The sequence below is a fragment of the Synchiropus splendidus genome, chromosome 3 (assembly GCF_027744825.2).
Source record: "Synchiropus splendidus isolate RoL2022-P1 chromosome 3, RoL_Sspl_1.0, whole genome shotgun sequence".
Lineage (NCBI taxonomy): Eukaryota > Metazoa > Chordata > Actinopteri > Syngnathiformes > Callionymidae > Synchiropus > Synchiropus splendidus.
In genome coordinates, this window is record NC_071336.1 from 36,257,613 (window position 1) to 36,282,471 (window position 24,859).

General features: G+C 56.4%; 2 protein-coding genes across 12 annotated transcripts in view; one reads left to right on the forward strand and one right to left on the reverse strand.

Annotated features, from left to right (window-relative positions):
• The window catches only part of LOC128755482 (sodium channel protein type 4 subunit alpha-like), a 45,102-nt gene extending 33,917 nt beyond the window's left edge, over positions 1-11,185 (reverse strand). Inside the window, exons 1-2 of one of the 2 annotated variants that reach the window (XM_053859072.1) lie at positions 11,084-11,185; positions 10,200-10,451 (exon numbers count right to left, since the gene is read on the reverse strand). Coding sequence is in view for 1 of the 2 variants with exons in the window: in XM_053859071.1 (XP_053715046.1) it covers positions 8,383-8,390 (8 nt within the window). In the remaining variant the exon portion in view is untranslated. Of the gene's footprint in view, positions 1-8,382; positions 10,114-10,199; positions 10,452-11,083 lie in introns of those variants that run through there. The other variant, XM_053859071.1, reaches the window with a different exon arrangement.
• An 817-nt stretch (positions 11,186-12,002) lies between these two features.
• Positions 12,003-24,594, forward strand: unm_hu7910 (un-named hu7910). Of its 10 annotated transcripts, XM_053859110.1 has the most exons (23): positions 12,039-12,368; positions 15,491-15,652; positions 15,821-15,865; positions 16,053-16,121; positions 20,743-20,787; positions 20,861-20,926; positions 21,194-21,235; positions 21,308-21,325; positions 21,393-21,419; positions 21,490-21,525; positions 21,587-21,634; positions 21,697-21,813; positions 21,890-21,975; positions 22,043-22,129; positions 22,195-22,345; positions 22,705-22,841; positions 22,911-23,009; positions 23,290-23,379; positions 23,482-23,619; positions 23,681-23,816; positions 23,894-23,985; positions 24,090-24,223; positions 24,293-24,594. In XM_053859110.1, the coding sequence occupies exons 1-23, from the start codon at positions 12,329-12,331 to the stop codon at positions 24,441-24,443; spliced, it is 2,016 nt and encodes a 671-aa protein (XP_053715085.1). In that variant the 5' UTR covers positions 12,039-12,328; the 3' UTR covers positions 24,444-24,594. The 10 variants fall into 10 exon arrangements, with proteins under 10 accessions (XP_053715081.1, XP_053715078.1, XP_053715077.1 ...); XM_053859108.1 differs by having other exon boundaries at positions 12,035-12,368; positions 24,090-24,594; XM_053859107.1 differs by having other exon boundaries at positions 12,036-12,368; positions 23,290-23,619.
• The last annotated feature ends 265 nt before the right edge of the window (positions 24,595-24,859 follow it).

Consider the following 24,859-nt stretch of genomic DNA (forward strand, 5'->3'; position numbering starts at 1 on the left):
CACACTGCCCCACAACAACAACACACTGCCCAGCAACAACACACTGCCCAACAACAACAACACACTGCTCAACAACAACAACACACTGCCCAACAACAACAACACACTGCCCAACAACAACAACACACTGCCCCACAACAACAACACACTGCCCCACAACAACACACTGCCCCACAACAACAACACACTGCCCAACAACAACACACTGCCCCACAACAACAACACACTGCCCAACAACAACACACTGCCCCACAACAACACGCTGCCCAGCAACAACACACTGCCCAACAACAACACACTGCCCCACAACAACACGCTGCCCAGCAACAACACACTGCCCAGCAACAACACACTGCCCAACAACAACACACTGCCCCACAACAACAACACACTGCCCAACAACAACAACACACTGCCCAGCAACAACACACTGCCCAACAACAACACACTGCCCAACAACAACAACACACTGCCCCACAACAACACACTGCCCAGCAACAACAACACACTGCCCAACAACAACACACTGCCCCACAACAACACACTGCCCCACAACAACAACACACTGCCCTACAACAACACACTGCCCAACAACAACAACACACTGCCCAACAACAACAACACACTGCCCAGCAACAACACACTGCCCAACAACAACACACTGCCCCACAACAACAACACACTGCCCAACAACAACAACACACTGCCCCACAACAACAACACACTGCCCAACAACAACAACACACTGCTCAACAACAACAACACACTGCCCAACAACAACAACACACTGCCCAACAACAACAACACACTGCCCCACAACAACAACACACTGCCCAACAAGAACAACACACTGCCCCACAAGAACAACACACTGCCCCACAACAACAACACGCTGCCCAACAACAACACACTGCCCAACAACAACAACACACTGCCCAACAACAACAACACACTGCCCAAGAACAACAACACACTGCCCCACAACAACAACACACTGCCCCACAACACACTGCCCAACAACAACAACACACTGCCCCACAACACACTGCCCAACAACAACACACTGCCCCACAACACACTGCCCAACAACAACAACACACTGCCCCACAACACACTGCCCAACAACAACAACACACTGCCCCACAACAACACACTGCCCAACAACAACAACACACTGCCCAACAACAACAACACACTGCCCAACAACAACACACTGCCCAACAACAACACACTGCCCAACAACAACAACACACTGCCCAACAACAACACACTGCCCAACAACAACACACTGCCCAACAACAACAACACACTGCCCAACAACAACACACTGCCCAACAACAACACGCTGCCCAACAACAACACACTGCCCAACAACAACAACACACTGCCCCACAAGAACAACACACTGCCCAACAAGAACAACACACTGCCCCACAAGAACAACACACTGCCCCACAACAACAACACGCTGCCCAACAACAACACACTGCCCAACAACAACAACACACTGCCCAACAACACACTGCCCAACAACAACAACACACTGCCCAACAACAACAACACATTGCCCAACAACAACACACTGCCCAACAACAACACACTGCCCCACAACAACAACACACTGCCCAAAAACAACACACTGCCCAACAACAACAACACACTGCCCAACAACAACACACTGCCCAACAACAACACACTGCCCAACAACAACAACACACTGCCCAACAACAACACACTGCCCAACAACAACACACTGCCCAACAACAACAACACACTGCCCAACAACAACAACACACTGCCCAACAACAACACACTGCCCCACAACAACAACACACTGCCCAACAACAACACACTGCCCAACAACAACACACTGCCCAACAACAACAACACGCTGCCCAACAACAACAACAAAGGCACTCCACCACCATGTGACGTGGCAGTCGGCCAGTCAGTCTGCTCGAGAACATTGCTGTGTTTCAGTGCTGTGAGTACAAATGTAAACAAATCTTGAATCAGCCGGCGAGCGAGGGTGAGCCTGACAGGAGAGGGAGCCGAACAGACATGGTACTGAGTGCGCCATCACCAGGTCACACCATGGCACTGCCATTTCTCTGCCTGAAGTGCTGTGTGCCTGTGTGTGTGTGTGTGTGTCACTGTGTGAGTACCTGGCTTATCCTCACTTGAGCGGATCTTAAGCCTCTGTGGGGACCATTTGGCTGGACCCCACAAAGTCAGGCCTCAATTTGAGGATGCAGACTTCCGAATAACTGGGTGACTCTAACTGGGTTTCCAGTCTGAGAGGGAGTGAGAGAGTGTGTGCGTGGTGTCATTGTACTCCTACGAAGGAGTCGACTTTCAGATGGTGTTACGTGATGACATCATCGAGGGTGGAGCTTGAGTCGCTCTGGTGACCACTGCTCACAGCTGCTGACACACATTCACACATTCATTATTCAATGTTCACTTGGAGCATCACTTAATCACTTTTTCCTTCAGTCATCCTTCAGTTCGCAGGTCAAAAGCCACAGACGTGATTGACAACTGAAGTGAACCAAAGCTGTGGCACCAGAGCAGCGGCACCAGAGCTGTGGGATCAGAGCTGTGGGATCAGAGCTGTGGGACCAGAGCTGTGGGACCAGAGCTGTGGGACCAGAGCTGTGGGTCCAGAGCGGCGGCACCAGAGCTGTGGGATCAGAGCAGCGGCACCAGAGCAGCGGCACCAGAGCAGCGGCACCAGAGCTGTGGGACCAGAGCTGTGGGACCAGAGCAGCGGCACCAGAGCAGCGGCACCAGAGGTGTGGGACCAGAGCTGTGGGACCAGAGCAGCGGCACCAGAGCAGCGGCACCAGAGCTGTGGGACCAGAGCAGCGGCACCAGCGCTGTGGGATCAGAGCTGTGGGTCCAGAGCGGCGGCACCAGAGCTGTGGGACCAGAGCAGCGGCACCAGAGCAGCGGCACCAGAGCTGTGGGATCAGAGCTGTGGGACCAGAGCAGCGGCACCAGAGCAGCGGCACCAGAGCTGTGGGACCAGAGCTGTGGGACCAGAGCTGTGGGACCAGAGCTGTGGGACCAGAACAGTAGCACCAGAGCAGTTGCACCAGAGCAGCGGCACCAGAGCTGTGGGACCAGAGCAGCGGCACCAGAGCTGTGGGACCAGAGCTGTGGGTCCAGAGCGGCGGCACCAGAGCTGTGGGACCAGAGCAGCGGCACCAGAGCAGCGGCACCAGAGCAGCGGCACCAGAGCTGTGGGACCAGAGCTGTGGGACCAGAGCAGCGGCACCAGAGCAGCGGCACCAGAGGTGTGGGACCAGAGCTGTGGGACCAGAGCTGTGGGACCAGAGCTGTGGGACAAGAGCTGTGGGACCAGAGCAGCGGCACCAGAGCTGTGGGATCAGAGCTGTGGGTCCAGAGCGGCGGCACCAGAGCTGTGGGACCAGAGCAGCGGCACCAGAGCAGCGGCACCAGAGCTGTGGGATCAGAGCTGTGGGACCAGAGCAGCGGCACCAGAGCAGCGGCACCAGAGCTGTGGGACCAGAGCTGTGGGACCAGAGCTGTGGGACCAGAGCTGTGGGACCAGAACAGTAGCACCAGAGCAGTTGCACCAGAGCAGCGGCACCAGAGCTGTGGGACCAGAGCAGCGGCACCAGAGCTGTGGGACCAGAGCTGTGGGTCCAGAGCGGCGGCACCAGAGCTGTGGGATCAGAGCTGTGGGACCAGAGCAGCGGCACCAGAGCAGCGGCACCAGAGCAGCGGCACCAGAGCTGTGGGACCAGAGCTGTGGGACCAGAGCAGCGGCACCAGAGCAGCGGCACCAGAGCTGTGGGACCAGAGCAGCGGCACCAGAGCAGCGGCACCAGAGGTGTGGGACCAGAGCTGTGGGACCAGAGCTGTGGGACCAGAGCTGTGGGACCAGAGCAGCGGCACCAGAGCAGCGGCACCAGAGCAGTGGCACCAGAGCTGTGGGACCAGAGCTGTGGGACCAGAGCTGTGGGACCAGAGCGGTGGCACCAGAGCTGTGGGACCAGAACAGTAGCACCAGAGCAGTTGCACCAGAGCAGCGGCACTAGAGCTGTGGGACCAGAGCAGCGGCACCAGAGCTGTGGGACCAGAGCTGTGGGTCCAGAGCGGCGGCACCAGAGCTGTGGGATCAGAGCTGTGGGACCAGAGCAGCGGCACCAGAGCAGCGGCACCAGAGCAGCGGCACCAGAGCAGCGGCACCAGAGCTGTGGGACCAGAGCTGTGGGACCAGAGCAGCGGCACCAGAGGTGTGGGACCAGAGCTGTGGGACCAGAGCTGTGGGACCAGAGCTGTGGGACCAGAGCAGCGGCACCAGAGCTGTGGGATCAGAGCAGCGGCACCAGAGCAGCGGCACCAGAGCAGCGGCACCAGAGCAGTGGCACCAGAGCTGTGGGACCAGAGCAGCGGCACCAGAGCTGTGGCACCAGAGCAGCGGCACCAGAGCAGCGGCACCAGAGCTGTGTTTTTTGACGAGCACAGCCCAAATTGGACACTTCCGTTTCACCTGTGCCGTGGCAAATGATCCAGTTTCACCTCATTTGTCCGGAGACGGAGGTGGGCGACATGATGACATTAGCTCATGAACAAGTGGAGGGTGTTGGCGACCTGCCAGATGATGCAGATTCGGTCTCGACACTCTGGATCCAGGCTGATGCCTGTCCCTCACGAGCAGCAGCGCTGCCACGGTCCCACACACTCACCACGAGGAAGCCAGTCAAATGCACCTCTTCCAAACCTGATGCACCGCTAACGTGACCACAAACCCTCACCACAGAACCACGCTCCTTGTCAGAGCTAGCAGCTCACAGCTAACGTGACGTCTCACGTCAAAACTTTATTGACCCTCAGTTGAAGTTTGCCTTGGTGTTTAAAAGCTGGGAAACAAACTCAACACAGAAGCGAACAAATGCACTCAATATCTGTGATCTAGCTAACGCTAGCATCACATCATGGCGCAGAAGGTCGACCAGGAACTGCACGCCAGCCTGAACACAAGCCGGAAGAAGACACCATATTGTTTTGGACTCACCTGTCAGGATGTCAGCTTCCAGGTGCATTTCCAGGTGAGCCTTTCAACAAGCTGTTCTGCTCGCGTTAACATGACGGTGTGGAGGCAACAGTCACATCTCCACTGATGTTGTACGAAGGTCCATCAACCTGGCGGCAACAATCTGGGCTTTGGCCTGATGGATCAGATTGTGTTTCTCTGACCAGGAACTAGCCGGTTCCTCACCGAAATACAGATGAGACTGTTTCAAACCAGGACAGGACCTGTGATCTTTCTGACCAACCGGGTGCAAACAGAGGCCAGCGCCTTCCTGCTGGGTCCCACCAGAGCCAGAACTTTGAAAGGTAAACATTGTGCCCGGCTGCAGGTTCAATGGCGATGTGAGTGGTGGTCCTCAGACCTGGAGCCTCATCAGATCCACCATCAACACCACTGAGACATGACTCAGTTCCACGTTTGACTCTGTCCTTCCCTCAACTAAAGGTGTGTCATGTGTTTCACCTGTGACTCACTGTTGATGGAGGTGAAGTCCGTGAAGAGGCTCCAGTCTGCTGCGTGGCTCACACACACACACACAGAGCGGGGCCACGTTATTGGTGGCAGGAGCCACGTCCCAATATAGAGGAGTCAAGTCAGTGGCGCCCACATTTCTATCTTCGCCACTTGATATTTCCAGGAGAATCAGGGTCAAATGGAGGAGTTTGAAAAAGACATGCACAAGAGACGTACGCTGGATGTGAGCCAGCAACCTGGTGACACACAGGGAGGAGCTTGAACCACTGTACTGAGTCAGGTGAGCAGCTGCTCAGGTGAAGCCTCACAGCCTGACGTGTCTGTAGCATGTGGCTCTGCTCAGCAACACAGTCAAACAGGGGGGCTCTGAGCCTGGGACTGGTGCGCCAGGCCCGGACTATAATCACCCAGGTATTTCCATGTCTTCATCCTCAAATTGAGGTTTGGACCTATGGGGACCGGCAATAGGTCCCCATAAAGTTGTTGTTGTTGTCAAGACACATACACACACATATACAGAGTGGAGTCCATTAAAGGGACCAAGCTGAAGGTATTATTAGAGCACTGTCCAGTCTCTCTCCCTCCCTCCACCCCCCAACACACACACACACACACACACCTGACAGGTGTCCAGTTGCTTTGACTGTTCAGAGCAACTGCTGCTGGCATTTGTGTGTGTGTGTGTGTGTGTACCTGTTTTATTCCTACTCGTGAGGACCATTTGGTTGGTCTTAACAAGTCCAAGCCTCCATCTGAAGATGAAGACAAGTGGTTCCAGTCTGGTTCAGGGTCCTGGTTCAGGTGAGCCATGAGAGGCTGGGAAAAGGTCTCCACAAGGAGCCACAGGACACTCATCTGAACAGCGCCCCCTACAGTCTGCTTCCTTGCCATGCCACGCGACCCATGACATTCTGATGACCCCCGCCCTCTGTAAATGGCCCAGTCATGTGACTGACGTGTGCTTCTTGAAACAGAGTGTTTGTGTGGACTCAGGTGTTGTGTGTGTGCTGGGGTGGTGACCCCTCTTCTGTGGCCCTGCACGAGTCGACCCTGAGTCAGCTGTCACTCGCACACACACTCACAGAAGTGATCAGACTGTGACTGGCACATGCCTCTGTTGTTTCAGCCGCCCTCGCGCACACACACACCTTTGCCTCTCTCGCTACCCTTGTGAGGACCTCTCCCCCTAAACCTAACCATCCAAAACATGTGGCTCACCTGAACCAGGACTCGCACCCAAACTGAGACCCAGTTATGATGAACTACTTTGCCTGAGGTGTGAACCCTCTAAACCTTGTGAGGACATGTCCCAATGTCCTCACAAGTACGGCAAAACATACACACACGCACGCACCTCATCAGACATCAATATTAAGGTTCTTTTAATTTAGCACGAAAGGAGGTCAGCGCTCTGTTATAGCAACTCACACACACACACACACACGGCTGTCGCTCTGTCCTTGTGGGGACCTCGCACCGTCATCACCCTTTCCCCAGCCTCTCCACCTAAACCTAACCATCCAGGAAACATGGCGAAGCTGAAGCAGAATGGAAGCCAGTTATTTTGAAGTCTTCACTCTCACATCAAGGCTGAACCTTGTGGGGACCGGCCAAATGGTCCACACAAGCGAGGCTAAAGCAGGTACACAGACGCACTCACACACGCAGGCAGACGTTGCTTCACTTGTGGAACAGGTGAATGAGGATGAGTGTAAACAGGAAAGATGCTGAGTTGACTTGATGTCAGCGGTGACATCAGCCGTGCTGCCAGGTGAGCTGTGCAGCGCAGCAGCAGCTCAGAGGTGAGGACACCACTGAGGGGGGAACCAGAGTCAAGACGTCAGCTGACTCGGCGCTGCCTCACTGGTGACCAGCTCCCATCCGACAGAAGGCAGAGCAGAGCCAGTGTGAGAGAGAGAGAGAAATCCATCAGCCCTCCAAAGGTGACCAGTGTCACATGAGAGCTGACGCCAAACACAGACTTACAAACTCTCTCTCTCTCTCTCTCTCTCTCTCCGCGCCTCACACACACACACTCACACACACTCAGCGACCCAGTTAGATTTATCCTAGTTGAGTCTCACTCCTCCTTCATGTCTCTTCAATTCTGTTATTATTCCTGTGCCTGAGTGAGTGTGTGTATGTCCTGCTGTTCTCTTGTTCTCCTCTGTCGTCCCTCATGGCTGATTAAATCACTGTGGCTGGTTTGGGTTTTTTAACAGTTAGAACATCAAGTCAATGATCTTCACCACCATCTTCATCATCACCACCATCACCATCTTCATCATCATCATCATCATCATCATCACCATCTTCATCACCATCATCACCATCTTCATCATCATCACCATCTTCATCATCATCATCATCATCATCATCACCATCTTCATCACCATCATCATCTTCATCACCTTCATCACCATCATCATCATCATCACCATCATCATCATCACCATCATCATCATCATCATCTTCATCACCATCATCATCATCACCATCATCACCATCATCATCATCATCATCTTCATCATCATCTTCATCACCATCATCTTCATCACATCATCATCTTCATCACCTTCATCACCATCATCATCCTCTTCATCACCATCATTGCCATCATCATCATCACCATCATCATCATCATCATCACCATCATCTTCATCGCCATCATCATCATCATCACCATCATCCTCTTCATCACCATCACTTCACCTGTTAGAGCCAGTCAGTGGTGTATAACTGTGCAGCAGTGCAATATGGGAGCAGGGCTCATAACTAGCAGGAAGTAGTCGATCAGACATGTCATGGTGGCGGTGGCTCCCAGGAAAGGTCAGCTCTCTCACTCTCTCATGCAGTGCAGGTGAAGATGGCGCTCCACTAGCGGGACACCTGTTGCTGAGCAGCCCAACCTCACAGTGTTGACACAGAAGCTTCAGGCCGTTTGTTGCGTGACTCAGTGACCTCCCTGGGACCACACACACATTCAGAGGAAGGACCTTGTCAAAGCTGTGGCTGTGGGTGTCCCAACAGGGGGCAGTGACGGGGCAGACCAACCTGCAGAGCAGTCATGTGACCACCGCGTCTGATGAGGGCAGCTTTGGCAAGTGGAGGTGTTCCAGTTCCTCCGCTTCACACCACTGACGTGCCATGATAAGAGTGGGACAACAAGGCCAGTCTGCTTCTGACTGGACGTGTTTCATGAACCTCTGCGGGAAGCAAACCTGCCGATCGTCCGTGCCACACATGGCATGCAGATGGGGCGGGGCAAAGGAGAGCCGTCCAGGAGGAAACAGACTAAACAGTCAGCTGTTAGTGCACGACGGCAGCATGAGCCGTTTGTGGATCAGCTTTGACTCCAGGCAGAGCAAACTAACCGTGAAGCCCCATCTGAACCTGGAAACTCTTGAGTTGTGAAGATCAGAGTTGGACAGCCCTCACATCCGCTTTTCTCCCTGCTTCACCGACACACTCGTCACCACGCCGACGCTTCACCGACACACTCGTCACCACGCCGACGCTTCACCGACACACTCGTCACCACGCTAATGCTTCACCGACACACTCGTCACCACGCCGACGCTTCACCGACACACTCGTCACCACGCTGACGCTTCACCGACACACTCGTCACCACGCTTATGCTTCACCGACACACTCGTCACCACGCCGACGCTTCACCGACACACTCGTCACCACGCTGACGCTTCACCGACACACTCGTCACCACGCTTATGCTTCACCGACACACTCGTCACCACGCCGACGCTTCACCGACACACTCGTCACCACGCTGACGCTTCACCGACACACTCGTCACCACGCTGACGCTTCACCGACACACTCGTCACCACGCTGACGCTTCACTGACACACTCGTCACCACGCTGACGCTTCACCGACACACTCGTCACCACGCTTATGCTTCACCGACACACTCGTCACCACGCTGACGCTTCGCCGACACACTCGTCACCACGACGACGCTGACCCTTCACCGACACACTCGTCACTACGACGACGTTCATGTTTCATCAACACACTTGTCACGATGTTGAGCCACGAATCATGACAACTGAAGGTTCACTGAGGTTAAAGGTCAACAACTGAACTCAGGGCTCCATTTTGTGTGTGCAAGAGATTTGTGCAAGTCGCTGCATGGTGTGTTGTCGCTCTCTCTGTTCAGCAGTGTCAAGCAAAAGTAATGTGATTTCAGAAAGAGTGGCGTGTACAGTCAGATGCACAGTGGTCAGACCATGAACGATTCCCCGAGATGACTTCACCATGGAATAGATACATCACTTCCACACGAACACACACAGAGCGGTTCTGAAATGTTTGGAATAAAAGTGAATTCCCTCATCGACAGAAACATGGAATAAATTCAATATTCACACACACACACACTGACCAAAGTAACACAATTGACAGCCTGCGCGTGCACACGCTCCGGCTAATGAACGGAAAAGTCGCCGCGCGTCCACGTCGCTTGGAAACCCATCTCTGGAGAAAAAGACGAAGGAAGACACGCGCGCGAGCGCAGGGTGGCCGCTGCTGCGTCAGCGCCAAACCCTCGGAGTCTCGAGCGGACGCTGGAAGTTGCGCGAGTGTCGGCTGACCAGGGTTCCGACGGGACTCGCGAACTGAGCTGGACCGACACTTACATGTGAACGTCCTGCAGCTCCGTCGCCGGTTCGAGTCCGTCACACCATCACCGCCGCGCCGCGTCCCGATCCATCCGGAAGTCAAACTCCGGAGAAGAGTGTCCGGAGTAGATCAGCGGGAGTAATCCGGCGGAGGAGGAGCAGAAACGGACGCTCCGGACTCCTCAGCGCGTCTGCTCCGGGTCCTCCCGCATCTCCGACACTTGAGACGCTTCGGCGGCGGAGAGAGAGTCCGAACACCCGCAGGTGGACCTTCACAATAAGAGCTCGGCGTCAGGTGTGAGACAGAGAGACACAGAGGGGGCGGTGTGTGTGTAGGAGGGGGGACGGGGGAGGGGGGGTCTCGCTGTGTGGTCGCTCACACACACACACACACACACGACGGTTCAATAAAGGGTTCTGATAAACTTCAGTCTGGTTCAATGACGTCAACGAACATCTCGCTAAACTTTCGCCTAATAATGACGGTGACGCCCCCTGCTGTCCGAGCAAACAAATGATTCACACGGCGTGTACGGAATTAACTGTGTGTGTGTGTGTTGGGGGCTAACGAGTGGCTCACTGCTGGTATGTGACACATGATGTTTATTGGCAAACTGTGTGTGTGTGCGCGCGCACACCTGTCCTCGCAAAAATCTTATGGAACCCACCAGGATTATGTTTCTATTAATACCGGAGTTACACAACTCTCAGAGTTGTTCTACACAATTGCGCTCCCCCTCCTGAACACACACACAGCGGGGGTGCTTCCAGGACCCCACGGGGGTGGGAGGGTTTGGGTGCAGTCTGTGATGAACGACGGTGACCTTCCCACAGACTGCCTACCTCAGCACCATGACGTCATGAGACATGAAGTGGAGCAGTTGTGGTTATTTCCCACTGACCTCTTGGGATCTGTGGCATCATAGTGGAGAGTCTGGTGGCTCGGTCCAGATCCCTGAAGACGAGACACCGACGCGGTGAAGGAGGCCGTGCTCCTGGATCCCTGCATGAAGATCAGAGGACCTTTTGATTGACAGTCACAGGGAGGTGCGCCCCCACGTTCGAGGAGCAGTTTAAGTGAATAAGTGACCTCAAACGTAGCAGAATTCTTTGACGTAGCGCAGTGGTGTAACTCCCCGCCAGCGAGGGCAGTTGTGGAGATGAGTCTCCACAACACTGGGAAGGTGACACGCGTTCTAACCCTTGGGTTGGAGTCCAAACCCGGGTGCAGATGAATTGAACTCTGCTCCCACCTACTGCACAAGATGTGGAAGTGCAAGCTGCTTCACTTGAAATGTCCCAGCTCGCCGGGTGACTCGAGGGCTGTGTGTGTGCGTGTGTGTGTGTGTGAGTGTTTCAGCATATCCATCCTGGAGAGGTCCTCACCCGGGGAAAACACAGGCCCCCTGCCAGGCCTTATGTCTTTGTGGGGCCCTTTTGCCGGACAAACGTGTGTGCACCTGTATCAATATCCTTTGACAAGACGCTGGTCTTATGAGGACACGCAGAGTTCTGATGGTGAAAACCTGAAGATAACTGGGCTCCGGTCTGCTTCAGGTGAGCCATGTGTTTTGGATGGTGGGCTTTTAGGGGCAGCGACCGCCTTGTCTGGTGCACACGCCTCCAGCGGGGCCAAAGTCGCAGAACAGCGCCGCATCTCACTCGGGAGTCACGTGACGGAGCCCAGACCACATCAAGACAGAGGTGCGCGCAAGTCGTGAGTCCAATTCAAGTCCTGTGGCTGGGTTGAGGCCAACATCCAGCCACTGACCACTGCAGGGCTGTATATCGCTGAAGGGGCGGTGACGTCAGCGCACAGCCGCACTGTCGCTTCCATTGCACTTGACACCGACTCCGCGTTGCGGACTTGCTGAGACCGCTCTCGGTGACCACGGCTGGCGAGCGTCGGTCTGGTGAGAGAAGCGGACCTGGACTCCGCCCTCAGCCTCCCTCCGCTGCCACGTTTGGACGTGTCTGGGAGGAGGAGACGCGAGCCTGTGACTGGTCCGGCCACTGCTGGGACCCGCCCTCGGTTCTTCCCGCTTCCCCGGTCCACGGAGGAGAGGCTTCGCCGTTACCAAGTGACGACTCGACGGTAGCGAGGGAAAGCGCCTGACACGCCGAGTGTTCCGGTCCGGTCCGACCCCATGGCGAACAGGAAGAATCCGAAATCCGCCCGCAAGAAAGGTGAGTCCCCGCCGCGAGCCCGAGCCGGAGTCCGAGCTGCTGCGAATCGGATCCAACCCGAGCAGAAATGAAAACAGCGTGTCACGAGTCCGGGTGTCTTCGCAGTCGGTACCGGGTGCCTCTGGGTGGAGCCGGAGCCAGGACGTGTTGCCCTGACGCGGACGGTTGTTGACCGAGGCGATTCAATTCAACTTCATGCTCGGGTTTCTTCCCTTCAGTGGATTTGGTTTCCACCGAAGCGAGCCGGCTGGTATCAAGTGGCCATGTTACGCTGATCGACTCTTTAAGCGGGACCCCTGAACGAATGGACCGAGAAACTCTTAAAACGGTGCAAAAGTGACGGAAGTCTGGCGGGACCTGGGTCGGCTTCCCTGCCGCCGTGCTCGGCGCCAGAAGCTCCTGAAGCGGAGGACCGACTTCTCACCGAGTTCTCTCCTGCTCCCCTCTCCTGCTCCCCCTCTCTTCTTCTTCTTCTTCTTCTTCTTCTCCTCCTCCTCTCCTCCTCTTCCTTCTTCCAGACGCAGATGCTAGCCGCTGCGTTAGCCGCTAGCTGCCGCTCAACTGCTGAGGCATCTGCTGGCGCGCGAGCTTGCTGGTGTCTGGCCACAGGCCAATTGAAGTCAACTTTGAGTTGACGACAGGAGGGACGAGACATTCCCCGGCCAGACGGCTCAGTAGCTGCGATGTCAGACACCAGGTCCTTGTGGAAGTGGTGGCGAGACTGAGGCTTGGACAGCAGGGACCAGAGTGGAGAGTCTGAGGGAGCGTGGTGGGCCGCGAGCTGGGGAGGGGAAGGTGAGGGGGACGGAAGCAGTGAGAGCATTTGTCTAGTCAAAAACATTCAAATGGAGGAGCCAACTCATCCTGACCGAGCCGTCGATCAGAGCAGACTCCCAGAAGAGCCATGCAGTGTTGTCTTTGCTGCCCAGTGTTGACCTCCTGCCCTCGCGCTCCCACCCCAGGCTCTACTGAGGAGGCCTGCGTGTGCCGTCATTTGGGCTGCAGAATGAGAAAGCCCGACCTCTGACCCCGTCTGGGCTGGAAGGGGCGACGTCCCAGAGTGGGAAAACCGCGGTGCATTGTGGGCCGGTAGGTCAGACGGCAGGTTGGTTGACACCACTCTTTGTTTGTGTGTTGAACTCTGGTCATGGTGAGGACGTGATGCGTTGCCACACTCCGTCCCAGGACTGCTTCGGCGACTCACAGTCACGGCAGGCCTGTGACGCTCTCAGCAGCGTGGCCCATGATGTTGACCTCTCTTCAGCAACGCCGTGCAATGCAATGTGTTTTTCATTTTCAAAAATGGACTCCTGAGGACACTCGGCAGCCCGGTCCTCAGAAGCACCCTTGTAGAAACCTGGCAACACAATCCTCCAGTTCAGCGGCGACGGCACCGGTCGGCTGGAGACCAGACTTGTCTCACACCCCTCCTCTTTGTTTGACCATTTCTGTGTTGACCGTGGCGTCAAGTGTGAAGCGTGACTGGTCCCAACTGTCGTCATGGCGACGCTTGTGCAGCGCAATGTGCTCCAAAGTCTGCGCACTGGTGTGGAGGGTGAACACTGAACCAGACAGAGAATAGCACTGTAGTCTGACCAAACTATCCAGAGGCTTCTGTCCACACGATGGGCCTGTGGTGTCATGGGATCGAAGTGTATTGCTTTCATCATTATTATGATCTGAACGACTTAAAAAATGTATTCAATGCACATGAACTCTCTTGGCTGAACAACGCCATTCATGCAATGTTTCAAATCTGGCAGAGAACAGTGCGTCCCTTCTCACCACGAAAGGTTGGTCTGCAGAGCCAGTGACCGGCGCCACCTGACCTCCTCCACCGGCGGACTGAGCTCAGGCTCTCCGATGGAGGACGCAGGAACCAGCCCTTGGTCACAGAGCAGACTGAGGTGACCCAAACATCGGCTTCCTCTCCCCACTCATGACGCGTTCAGGGGCTGTACGAAACCCTGCTCTCACAGTTGCTGGAGTGTTTCCTCCTGCTCTCCACGCAGCCGAGCCCAGCCAGCGATGCCAGGCGGGGCTGCGCCCCCCCTCTGTGCGTGTCAGTGCGTTTCAGCAGAGCGTGCCCCTCGTGAGCCCCATTTGTGGGGGGGAAACCCCTTTTGGCCCTTTTGCCAGACCCCACAAGTTCAAGCCTCAATGTGGGTATTTCACTTCAGAATAAGGGGGTGGTTCTAACTGGGTCCAGACTCCTGGTCCAGGTGAGCCGTGTGTTCAGGGGGAGAGGCTGGGGGAAGGGTGATGGCCAGGAGAGGTCCCCACTAACCTAGGAAGACAAACACGTGCGTGTGTGTTGCCTGCTGTTGAGCAAACCAGTGTCACGGTCATCTGAGGTTGTTCTGACTTCTCTGGCATCTGTCACACACACACACACACACACAATCTTGTATTTCTGTCCTTATTAGGACTTTTGCAGGTTTCTCACTGCCATCGCCCTTTCCCCAGCCTCTCCCTCTAAACACATGACTCACCTGAACCAGGACTCTGGACCAGTCTGAGACCCAGTTATTTTGAGGTTTTCACCCTTTAAACCTTGTGAGGACAGGCCCAAATGTCCTCACAAGAAGGGTGTGGGTGCTCACAAGTCTGGCAAAACACGCCCACGCACACACTCTGGATTGTCAACTCTAATAATAGGGGGCGTCAGGTTGCAGGGAGGAGCATGACTCTGCTCTGGTTCTTGTGCCTGGGGATCTTTGGGCCTCATCATCGCAGGTCTGGACCTCTGAGGTTCTGTCTGAGGGTCAGACCTCATCTTTGGGACTCATGCAGCGCTACAGACGGTATGGAACCTCTGCTGCTGGTGTGGAGGAGCTGGTCATGGAGGAGGAGGTGGAGGTGCATGATGAGGAGGGGGAGGAGGTTCTGCCAGAGGAGGAGGTTGGTCAGGAAGGTAGGTCCAGTCTCACGGGCTTGGTCCTGGTGTGGACTCGTCTGACCATGTCTGGTCGGCAGATGCTGCTGAGGAGCAGCAGGAGGTAGAGCTGGCGGTGACAGCCACTGACTCGGGTAGGAGGGAGGACTCCGTGTTCTCTGGGCCTCCTCATGTGTGGGTCATGGGCTCGGCCGTGTCTCCTGTCACCGTTGTGGTTTGTCCACAGAGGGAAAATCCCCCGCAGCTGAGAGCGGGAGTGGGCGGTGCTCTGAGGAGACGACGGGCGGCACCAAATTCTACACCTGGCTGATGCTTCTGGCTCTGCTGGGAGTCTGGAGCTCGCTGGCCGTGGTCTACTTCGACATCGTCGACTACGAGAGCGTCCTCGGTGGGTCACAGAGGCCGACGGCTCGCGCTCACACACACCCTAACAAACACACGCACACACGCACTCGAGCACTTGCACACAGACATACAGACTCACACACTTGAACACTGACACACGGACTGGAGCTGAATGTGTGTGTGTGTGTGTGTTGCTCTGTCGTTGCTGCAGACAGAGCGCAGGAGTTTCACAGCAACTTTTCTCAAGCTTTACAAGGTACTGGTGTAGCGTCCTCATCATCCTCATCCGCTCAGACAGGAAGTGCTGATCACCTCTTCCTGCCTGCAGCGTCTTGACCACATGTGTCAATCATCATTTGGGCCATGTGACCTTCACGTGACCTCTCACTGTTGAGGTCACCCTTGTTCTGCCTGATCTCAGCTCACGTCTCCTCCCTCTCCAGGAAAACTGTCCAGTTACGACTCCGACGGCGATGGAGACTTTGACATGGACGACGCCAAGATTCTGCTCGGCAAGTTTCTTTTGTCATTGTCACACAAGAATTTGTGAAGACACACATTCTGTTGGGGAGCTGCACACTGTCCAAGCACACGCTCGCTCACCAGTAAACAGGAAGCAGCGTGAACTAACGTGTGGGGCTCTGCGCGGCCGGACAACAGTCGGTGACTGACTGGGGTCGGGGAGGGGTCAAGCCAAGGTCAGGTTCACTGCAGGTGACTTGGCCTTGGAACAGACTTTAGGTGGGAGGGAAGTGTCCTCGTCTGACGATGTGTTTCTTGTTTTCACTTCCTATATCGTCCGCTCCCTTCCACCCCCTTCCTTCTCCTCCCCCTCTCCCTTCAGTTCATGCTCGCTCTCCATCACTCCCCTCTCCTCCTGCTGCTCCTCTTCCTCTCCTCTCTTCCTCTTCCTCCTGCTGCTCCTCTTCCTCCTGCTGCTCCTCTTCCTCCTGCTGCTCCTCTTCCTCCCCTCTGCTCTCTCCTCCTGCTGCTCCTCTTCCTCTCCTCTCTTCCTCTTCCTCCTGCTGCTCCTCTTCCTCCTGCTGCTCCTCTTCCTCTCCTCTCTTCCTCTTCCTCCTGCTGCTCCTCTTCCTCCTGCTGCTCCTCTTCCTCTCCTCTCTTCCTCTTCCTCCTGCTGCTCCTCTTCCTCCTGCTGCTCCTCTTCCTCCCCTCTGCTCTCTCCTCCTGCTGCTCCTCTTCCTCCTGCTGCTCCTCTTCCTCCCCTCTGCTCTCTCCTCCTGCTGCTCCTCTTCCTCCTGCTGCTCCTCTTCCTCCTGCTGCTCCTCTTCCTCCCCTCTGCTCTCTCCTCCTGCTGCTCCTCTTCCTCCTGCTGCTCCTCTTCCTCTCCTCTCTTCCTCTTCCTCCTGCTGCTCCTCTTCCTCCTGCTGCTCCTCTTCCTCCCCTCTGCTCTCTCCTCCTGCTGCTCCTCTTCCTCCTGCTGCTCCTCTTCCTCCTGCTGCTCCTCTTCCTCCTGCTGCTCCTCTTCCTCCCCTCTGCTCTCTCCTCCTGCTGCTCCTCTTCCTCCTGCTGCTCCTCTTCCTCCCCTCTGCTCTCTCCTCCTGCTGCTCCTCTTCCTCCTGCTGCTCCTCTTCCTCCCCTCTGCTCTCTCCTCCTGCTGCTCCTCTTCCTCCTGCTGCTCCTCTTCCTCCCCTCTGCTCTCTCCTCCTGCTGCTCCTCTTCCTCCTGCTGCTCCTCTTCCTCCTGCTGCTCCTCTTCCTCCTGCTGCTCCTCTTCCTCCTGCTGCTCCTCTTCCTCCCCTCTGCTCTCTCCTCCTGCTGCTCCTCTTCCTCCCCTCTGCTCTCTCCTCCTGCTGCTCCTCTTCCTCCTGCTGCTCCTCTTCCTCCTATCTGTTCTGGCTCTCTCCTGTCAGGACTGAACAAAGATGGCGGCCGAGTGGACGCTGACTCCCTGGAGGAAGTTGTAAATATTTTAGCTGAAGAAAGCTCTGATTGGATGTTTGGCTTCTTCTCCTTCCTGTCTGACGTGGTGACATCATCGGAGCGGGAGGGGGCGGGGCCTCAACAGCAGGAGGAGGAAACACAATGAGACTCTGTCTTGACCTCTGACCTCCTAGTTTTTTTTTTTTTTTTTTTGTGAAGCGGCTGAAGGTCCCCTGACCCCTAAGACTTTGTCTGTCTGTTCAGACGACAGGAAGTGGGTGTCGCAGGGGCGGAGCAAAGGTAGAGTACTGATTGGTCCGGAGACGAGTGAAGCGAGTCTGACTCAGTCTGAACCTGTAGACCCCAGGGAAGACCTGGAGAAGAACCAGAGACAAGGTACCTCCCCCCTAGTTTACAGACCTAGAGGAAGTGACTCCTGTTTTGTCCCACTGCATCTTGTCGCTGATTGTGAGAGCATGTCAACGGCCGAGGTTGAGCTTGAGTCTGGTGGGTGCCTGCGTTGTGTCACTAACCCGTCGGTGGTCCTGGCTCGCGTGCTAACCGCCCACCAGTTCTCATCTGTTAGCCCGAACCTTTGCGTAGCGCCCCCTCTGCTCTGTGTCCGTCTAACTGGAGGACTGCACGTTTCCTTCATCCCGTCTCCACCGCAGACCAGGCGGTTCGCGGCGCATTCCTCCGCGCCTCCCTCCGCGAGGAGCTGAGGAGGATCCACCGGAGCATGGAGGCCAAGAGGATCGCCCGGGCGGCCTTGGACCAGATCCGAGTGTTCTTGAGTCAGGAGGAGCAGCAAAGGGAGGCCGTGTGGACTGGCAGGATGAAATCTCTGGAGGAGGCACAGGAGAGACTGGAGGAAGAGAAGAGAGCGGTGGACAGGGAGAAGAAGAGAATGGATGAAGACCTGGCAGCGCGGGAGAGACGTGATGATGAGGGGGTCACACAGGAAAGTCTGGCTCAGGAACCTAAGGAATGGGGAGAGGAGGATAGGCGGCCTGTTGAAGAGCAGAAGGGAAGGGAGGAGCAAGAGAAGCTGCAGAGTGAGAGGATTGCAGAGGAGAAAGAGACGATGGCAAGAGAACAACAAGAGAAAGAGAGGATGGAGAGAGAGCGACAAGAGAAAGAGAGGATGGCGAGAGAACAACAAGAGAAAGAGAGGATGGAGAGAGAGCGACAAGAGAAAGAGAGGATGGCGAGAGAACAACAAGAGAAAGAGAGGATGGAGAGAGAGCGACAAGAGAAAGAGAGGATGGTGAGAGAACGACAAGAAATGGAGAGGATGGTGAGAGAACGACAAGAAATGGAGAGAGAACGTCAGGAGAAAGAGAGGATGGAGAGAGAGCGACAAGAGAAAGAGAGGATGGAGAGAGAGCGACAAGAGAAAGAGAGGATGGAGAGAGAGCGACAAGAGAAAGAGAGGATGGTGAGAGAACGACAGGAGAAAGAGAGGATGGAGAGAGAGCGACAGGAAAAGGAGAGGATGGAGAGAGAGCGACAAGAGAAAGAGAGGATGGAGAGAGAGCGACAGGAGAAAGAGAGGATGGAGAGAGAACGACAAGAAATGGAGAGGATGGTGAGAGAACGACAAGAAATGGAGAGAGAACGTCAGGAGAAAGAGAGGATGGAGAGAGAGCGACAGGAAAAGGAGAGGATGGAGAGAGAGCGACAAGAGAAAGAGAGGATGGAGAGAGAGCGACAGGAGAAAGAGAGGATGGAGAGAGAGCGACAGGAAAAGGAGAGGATGGAGAGAGAGCGACAAGAGAAAGAGAGGATGGAGAGAGAGCGACAGGAGAAAGAGAGGATGGAGAGAGAACGACAGGAGGAGAGGATGGTGAGAGAACGACAAGAAATGGAGAGAGAACGACAGGAGAAAGAGAGGATGGAGAGAGAGCGACAGGAAAAGGAGAGGATGGAGAGAGAGCGACAAGAGAAAGAGAGGATGGAGAGAGAGCGACAGGAAAAGGAGAGGATGGAGAGAGAACGACAGGAGGAGAGGATGGCAAGAGAACGACAGGAAAAGGAGAGGATGGAGAGAGAACGACAGGAGAAGAAGAGGATGGAGAGAGAGCGACAAGAGAAAGAGAGGATGGAGAGAGAACGACAAGAGAAAGAGAGGATGGAGAGAGAACGACAGGAAAAGGAGAGGATGGAGAGAGAACGACAGGAGGAGAGGATGGCGAGAGAACGACAAGAAATGGAGAGAGAACAACAGGAGGAGAGGATGGAGAGAGAACGACAGGAAAAGGAGAGGACGGAGAGACGACAGGAGAAAGAGAGGATGGCGAGAGAACGACAAGAAATGGAGAGAGAACGACAGGAGAAAGAGAGGATGGAGAGACAACGACAGGAGAAAGAGAGGATGGGGAGAGAGCGACAGGAGAGAGAGAGGCTGAGGAAAGATCAGTTTGTTCAAGTGAAAGCAGCGGAGGAGTGTCAGAAGGACGGAGCAGAGAAAAGAGGGATGAGCGAGGGCAGTGGGTCAGACAGGCGAGCAGGCCAGACTCCTGGAGCGGCCTCACAGAGACAGGATGGGAGCAGCCCGGGACAGACCCGGGCGGTGAGGCTGACCCGAGACAGAGGCTCGTCTGGGAGCTCCATTCCTGGCGGTGGGAACGTGTCTCGCCGCAAAGCCCCCGGCCGGACCCACGGGACCGGGACCGCCACTGCAGACAAGATGGCTGCCAGCCGGAAGCGGTAGGAAGCAGCCTGCAGCCACTCTGCTGGCCTTCCCAGCCGGACCCCGGTACAATCCTGGTCCTTCACGTCCCAGCGGAACCACAGATGACCTCGGACTCCGGAGCCCCCTCACTGACGTTTTCCTTCTGTGAATAAAATTCTGTAAACTCCTGTGGCCTTGTTGGTCATTCGTCCACTCGTTCAGTGGCAGCCGAGTCAGGGGACGAGTGTCCTGTCCACATCCGGCCCTCCAGGGTCTTAGCAGCTCTACTCAGACTCTCCACTGGAGGATGGGCTCTCGGGCCAGGATCCACACGAGTCCATCTGGCAACAGATGAGGCGCAGGGCACGAGGTGGAGGAAACTGCCTCTCCTCTTGTTAGTTTCTGACAATACGGCGCCCCCTGCCGGTCAAGTCTTCCACACGTGAAGACGTGCAGAACCGTGGTCCGAAGGTCGTGTCCCCTCCCGAGGATGATGTCAGGCACCTTCCTGTTTACTGGCCAGCGCCTGCTAACTTGGGGCAGGGGCTTCTGAAATGATGTTTGATGTCACCTGCACAGGTGTCGGCCAGCCGCCGGGGGCGGAGCCTGCTGAAGAGCGGATAGGTACCCGCACGCACTGGCGCACACACACACCCGTGCACACACACACCTAACCTTCTCTCTCATTTCACGCTAGTCTTCTCTGATCATGCGAGTCAGTCGACCAATCAGCAGCAGCACTCCGGACCTGCCAGCCAGTCAGGTAACCATGGTTCACCTGCTGGCCTGCGCCTTGTGTGGGTGGGTGGGTGGCTGTGTATACTGCCTTGTGGGGACCTTTTGCCGCTCCTCAATTTGAGGATGAAGATTTCTAAATAACAGGGTGATTATAATTCGGTCCCAGTCCGGTCCAGACTCCTGGTTCAGGTGAGCCATGTCTTCAGGGGGAGAGACTGGGGAAAGGGCGATGGCTGTGAGAAACCTCACAATGTCCCCACAGAGACAGCAATACAAATGTGTGTGTGTGCAGGGGCTGAGCATCCCACTCTGGCAGAGGAAGACTTTGTTCCTGGTGAGTAAAAAGATCCACTTCCTGTCAAAGCTTGGAAACAGGAAGTGGATCTCATGGTCTCTTGTCTTTCAGATTCTGCCAGCGGCGCAGGTGCGTGTCACTTCCTGTTATGATTTGTCTCTCTGTTTCTGCTGACTCATCCTTTCCTCGTTTCCAGGAGCGGATGCCATCGACACCTCGGGAGGTGAGACAGTGACTCGGCCTCCGCCTGACTGTAGCCTCGCTGTTGCTAACTGTGGCCTGCTCTGCTTCAGTGCTGGTGGAGGAGCCGTCGACACAAGAGCGCGCCGGTGAGTCGCTGAGCATCCAAGCCGTGCCTTCAGCCCATTCACCAAGCGTGTCGTCCTGCAGTGCCGTCGGGTCGGTACCAGACCAGCTCTAAACTCACCCAGGATGCAGGTTGGTTCTCCCCACAGCGCCACCCGCTGTCTGAGCCTGGCACATGTCTTGTCTCCGGCCAGACCCCGCAGCAGAACCAGAACCCCAGTCTGCCAGTGAAGGGGAGCGGGAGATCGAGGCCATCCCGACCGGAGCCGCTGACGGGCCGCCACCGAGCGAGCCCCAGCCCAAGGTCAAAGGTGAGCCCACGAGTTGGAATGGTTCTGTGGTCCGGATGGTCCTGACGTGTCTGTGGTTCTGATGCTTCCCCTGCAGCCAAGAAGAAGAAGCCTAAACTGCTCAGTGCCTTTGACAAAGGCATTCGCACAGAAATTGAAGCTGCTGACAAACTCAGGAAAAAGGTTGGGCCTGCACCCGACCCGGTTCTGTCCTCGCCGCTGACCTGTCCGCTGTTTGTGTGGCCGCCAGGGGCACCTCCAGGAGGCGCTGCGGGAGTTCGAGTCCTTGGTCCGGAAGTATCCTCAGAGCCCTCGCGCACGCTTCGGTCGGGCTCAGGTACCACCGGGACCAGAAGTGACGGCGCTGCTGAGGTCTGACTTGCTGCGCGCATCTGTGTCCAGGCGGAGGACGACTTGGCCGAGCGTCTCCGCAGCAACGACCTCCTCCTGCGGGCCATCAACAGCTACAGGGAAGCGGCCGATCTGCCTGACGTCACCTCTGACCTCCTGAGGGCGGCGCTGAAGCGGCGGGCGGAGCGCCAGCAGTTTCTCGGTACCATGGCGACCACATGCTTTCTCTTTCATGTATCCAGCAGGGGGAGCAGCCCAGAGTCAGAGCTCCAGAGCCACATGGCTTTGACTGTGGCGTCAGTGTTGATCCTGTAGCTCTGGCACAACAGAGGAAACGGAGGCAGCGTTGTAGGAGGCGCTGGTCGCTGAGGCCCTGAGATACAGGGCCACTGGGGGGCGGAGAGTTTCCGTCATTCTTCTGTCTTCTTCCTGTCTCACTAGAGCTAGGTGTCGGGGAGCAACACTGCCCCCCATGGCTTGCACTGGTACTGCTGCCTAAGCTTTGTGGAAACATGCTGAGATCCGTGTGTAGCAGCTGCCCCTCGTGTGTGCGTGTGTCAGGTCGGACGCGGGGCTCGCTGGCGACGCTGGAGCGGCTGGTCCAGATCTTCCCAGGAGACGTGGGTCTGATGAACGATCTGGGCGTGGCTCACCTGCTGCTGGGGGACAACAAGGGAGCCAAGAGGGTGTACGAGGAGGTGGGTCTGTGGACGGCCTGGGGGCGGGGCCGGCGTGCGCTCAGCGCTCTCTTGTGATTGGACCCTCAGGTTCTGGCCGTCGCCCCCGACGATGGCTTCGCCAAAGTTCATTACGGCTTCATTTTGAAGTCTGAAAACAAGATCGTGGAGAGCATTCCCTACCTGAGGGTACACACACACACACACACACACACGTATCTTAGTGAGGACCCTCTTTGACATCACCCTTCCCCCAGCCTCTCACCTGAAACCTCACCGTCTCAAACACATGGCGAAACGTAACCTTGACTCTGAACCAGACTGGAGAGCAGTTTGGTTCACCCTCAAAACTCTAGGAGGACCAGCCAAAATGGCCTCATAAGAGGAAGGTCTTGTCAAAGATGGCTCCATACAAGGATAGCAATACATGCACACCCCACACCAAGCTGAGAGCTGAGTGGGTCCCCAGGAGGGCCTGGAGTCGGACGACCCGGGCACGGACGACGGGCGCTTCTACTTCCACCTGGGCGAAGCCCTGCAGAGGGTGGGCGACGCCAGCGTGAGTGTGGGGACGACGTGGCCCCCTGGTGTGTCAGAGGCAGCCGGGCCCTCAGCTGTGGTGTGTGTGTGTGTGTGTGTGTGTGTGCGCGTGCGTGCGCAGGCGTACCAGTGGTTTGAGCGCGGGCACCAGCGCGGCCACTTCGCCTCCGTGTGGCAGCGCTCTCTCTACAACGTGGCCGGGCTGAAGGCCCAGTGCTGGTGGACCGCGCAGGAGACGGGCTACACCGAGCTGGTGAAGGTGCGTGTGTGGCGGGGGGGACCTGCGGGGCCGGGCTTGAGCTGCCCCAGTCTGTGCTCAGGACTTGGAGAGGAACTGGAAGACCGTCCGGGACGAGGGTCTGGCCGTGATGGACCACAACACGGGCCTGTTCCAGCCAGAGCAGGAGAACCTGAGGGAGCGAGGAGAGTGGGGCCAGTACACCCTGTGGCAGCAAGGTGGCGCTGCAGAGAGCCCCCGTGTGTTAGCGGCTCCCTGCTCACTGGCCCACTGTGTGTGTGTGTGTGTGTCTCAGGCAGGAGGGTCAGCAACACCTGCCAGAAGGTTCCCAAGACTTGTGCACTGATGGAGAAGTATCCAGAGAGCACGGGCTGCAAGAGAGGACAGGTGCGCACGCATCGCATGCATGCATGCGCACACACACACACACACACACACGCACGCGCACACTGGCTCTCGCTCAGCCCCGTCTCGCCTGCCCGGGTCGGCAGGTCAAGTTCTCCGTCATGCAGCCCGGCACTCACGTCTGGCCCCACACTGGCCCCACCAACTGCAGACTCAGGATGCACCTGGGCCTGGTGGTCCCCAAGACTGGGACCAGGATCCGCTGCATCAACCAGACCAGGTGGGACCCTCTCTCCTCCCTCCTCTCCATCCTCACCCACCATCATCACCTGTGCTGTCCTCACCTCAGGGGGTGGGAGGAGGGGAAGGTCCTGATCTTCGACGACTCCTTCGAGCACGAGGTTTGGCAGGAGGCTGAAACGCTGCGTCTCATCTTCATCGTGGACGTGTGGCACCCGGAGCTGTCGCCGCAGCAGCGCCAGACCCTCAGCGCCATCTAGAGGGAGCACCAGTCTGAAGGGAGGTGAACTACTGAGGAGCACAGACCTGCGCCACTTGAGCCGACCAATGTGGAAGGTGGAAAACTGACCAATAGAAAAATGAAGACGAGGCTTTGAGATGTTGTTAGTCCTGAGTCCAGATCAGATGTTATGTCTATTTTTAATACGAAATTAAAACGACAAAACTGGCCTGCGCGTCTCTTTGACCTGCGTCACCGTGCCGGACACGGGACCAGGTCCAGCGGAGAGATGATTGACAGCTGTGGCCTGCCGGCCTCAGGGCAGGTCCTGGTCTGTAGAGCCGAGCGGGAGTTCCCCCTCGGGACGGGGCGCTGGCGACTGCTGTCAAAGTCTGACTCTGAAGTGTTCTGCTCCAAGCTCACTGCGCTTTTACTTCTGATTTGCTGCACTCCGCA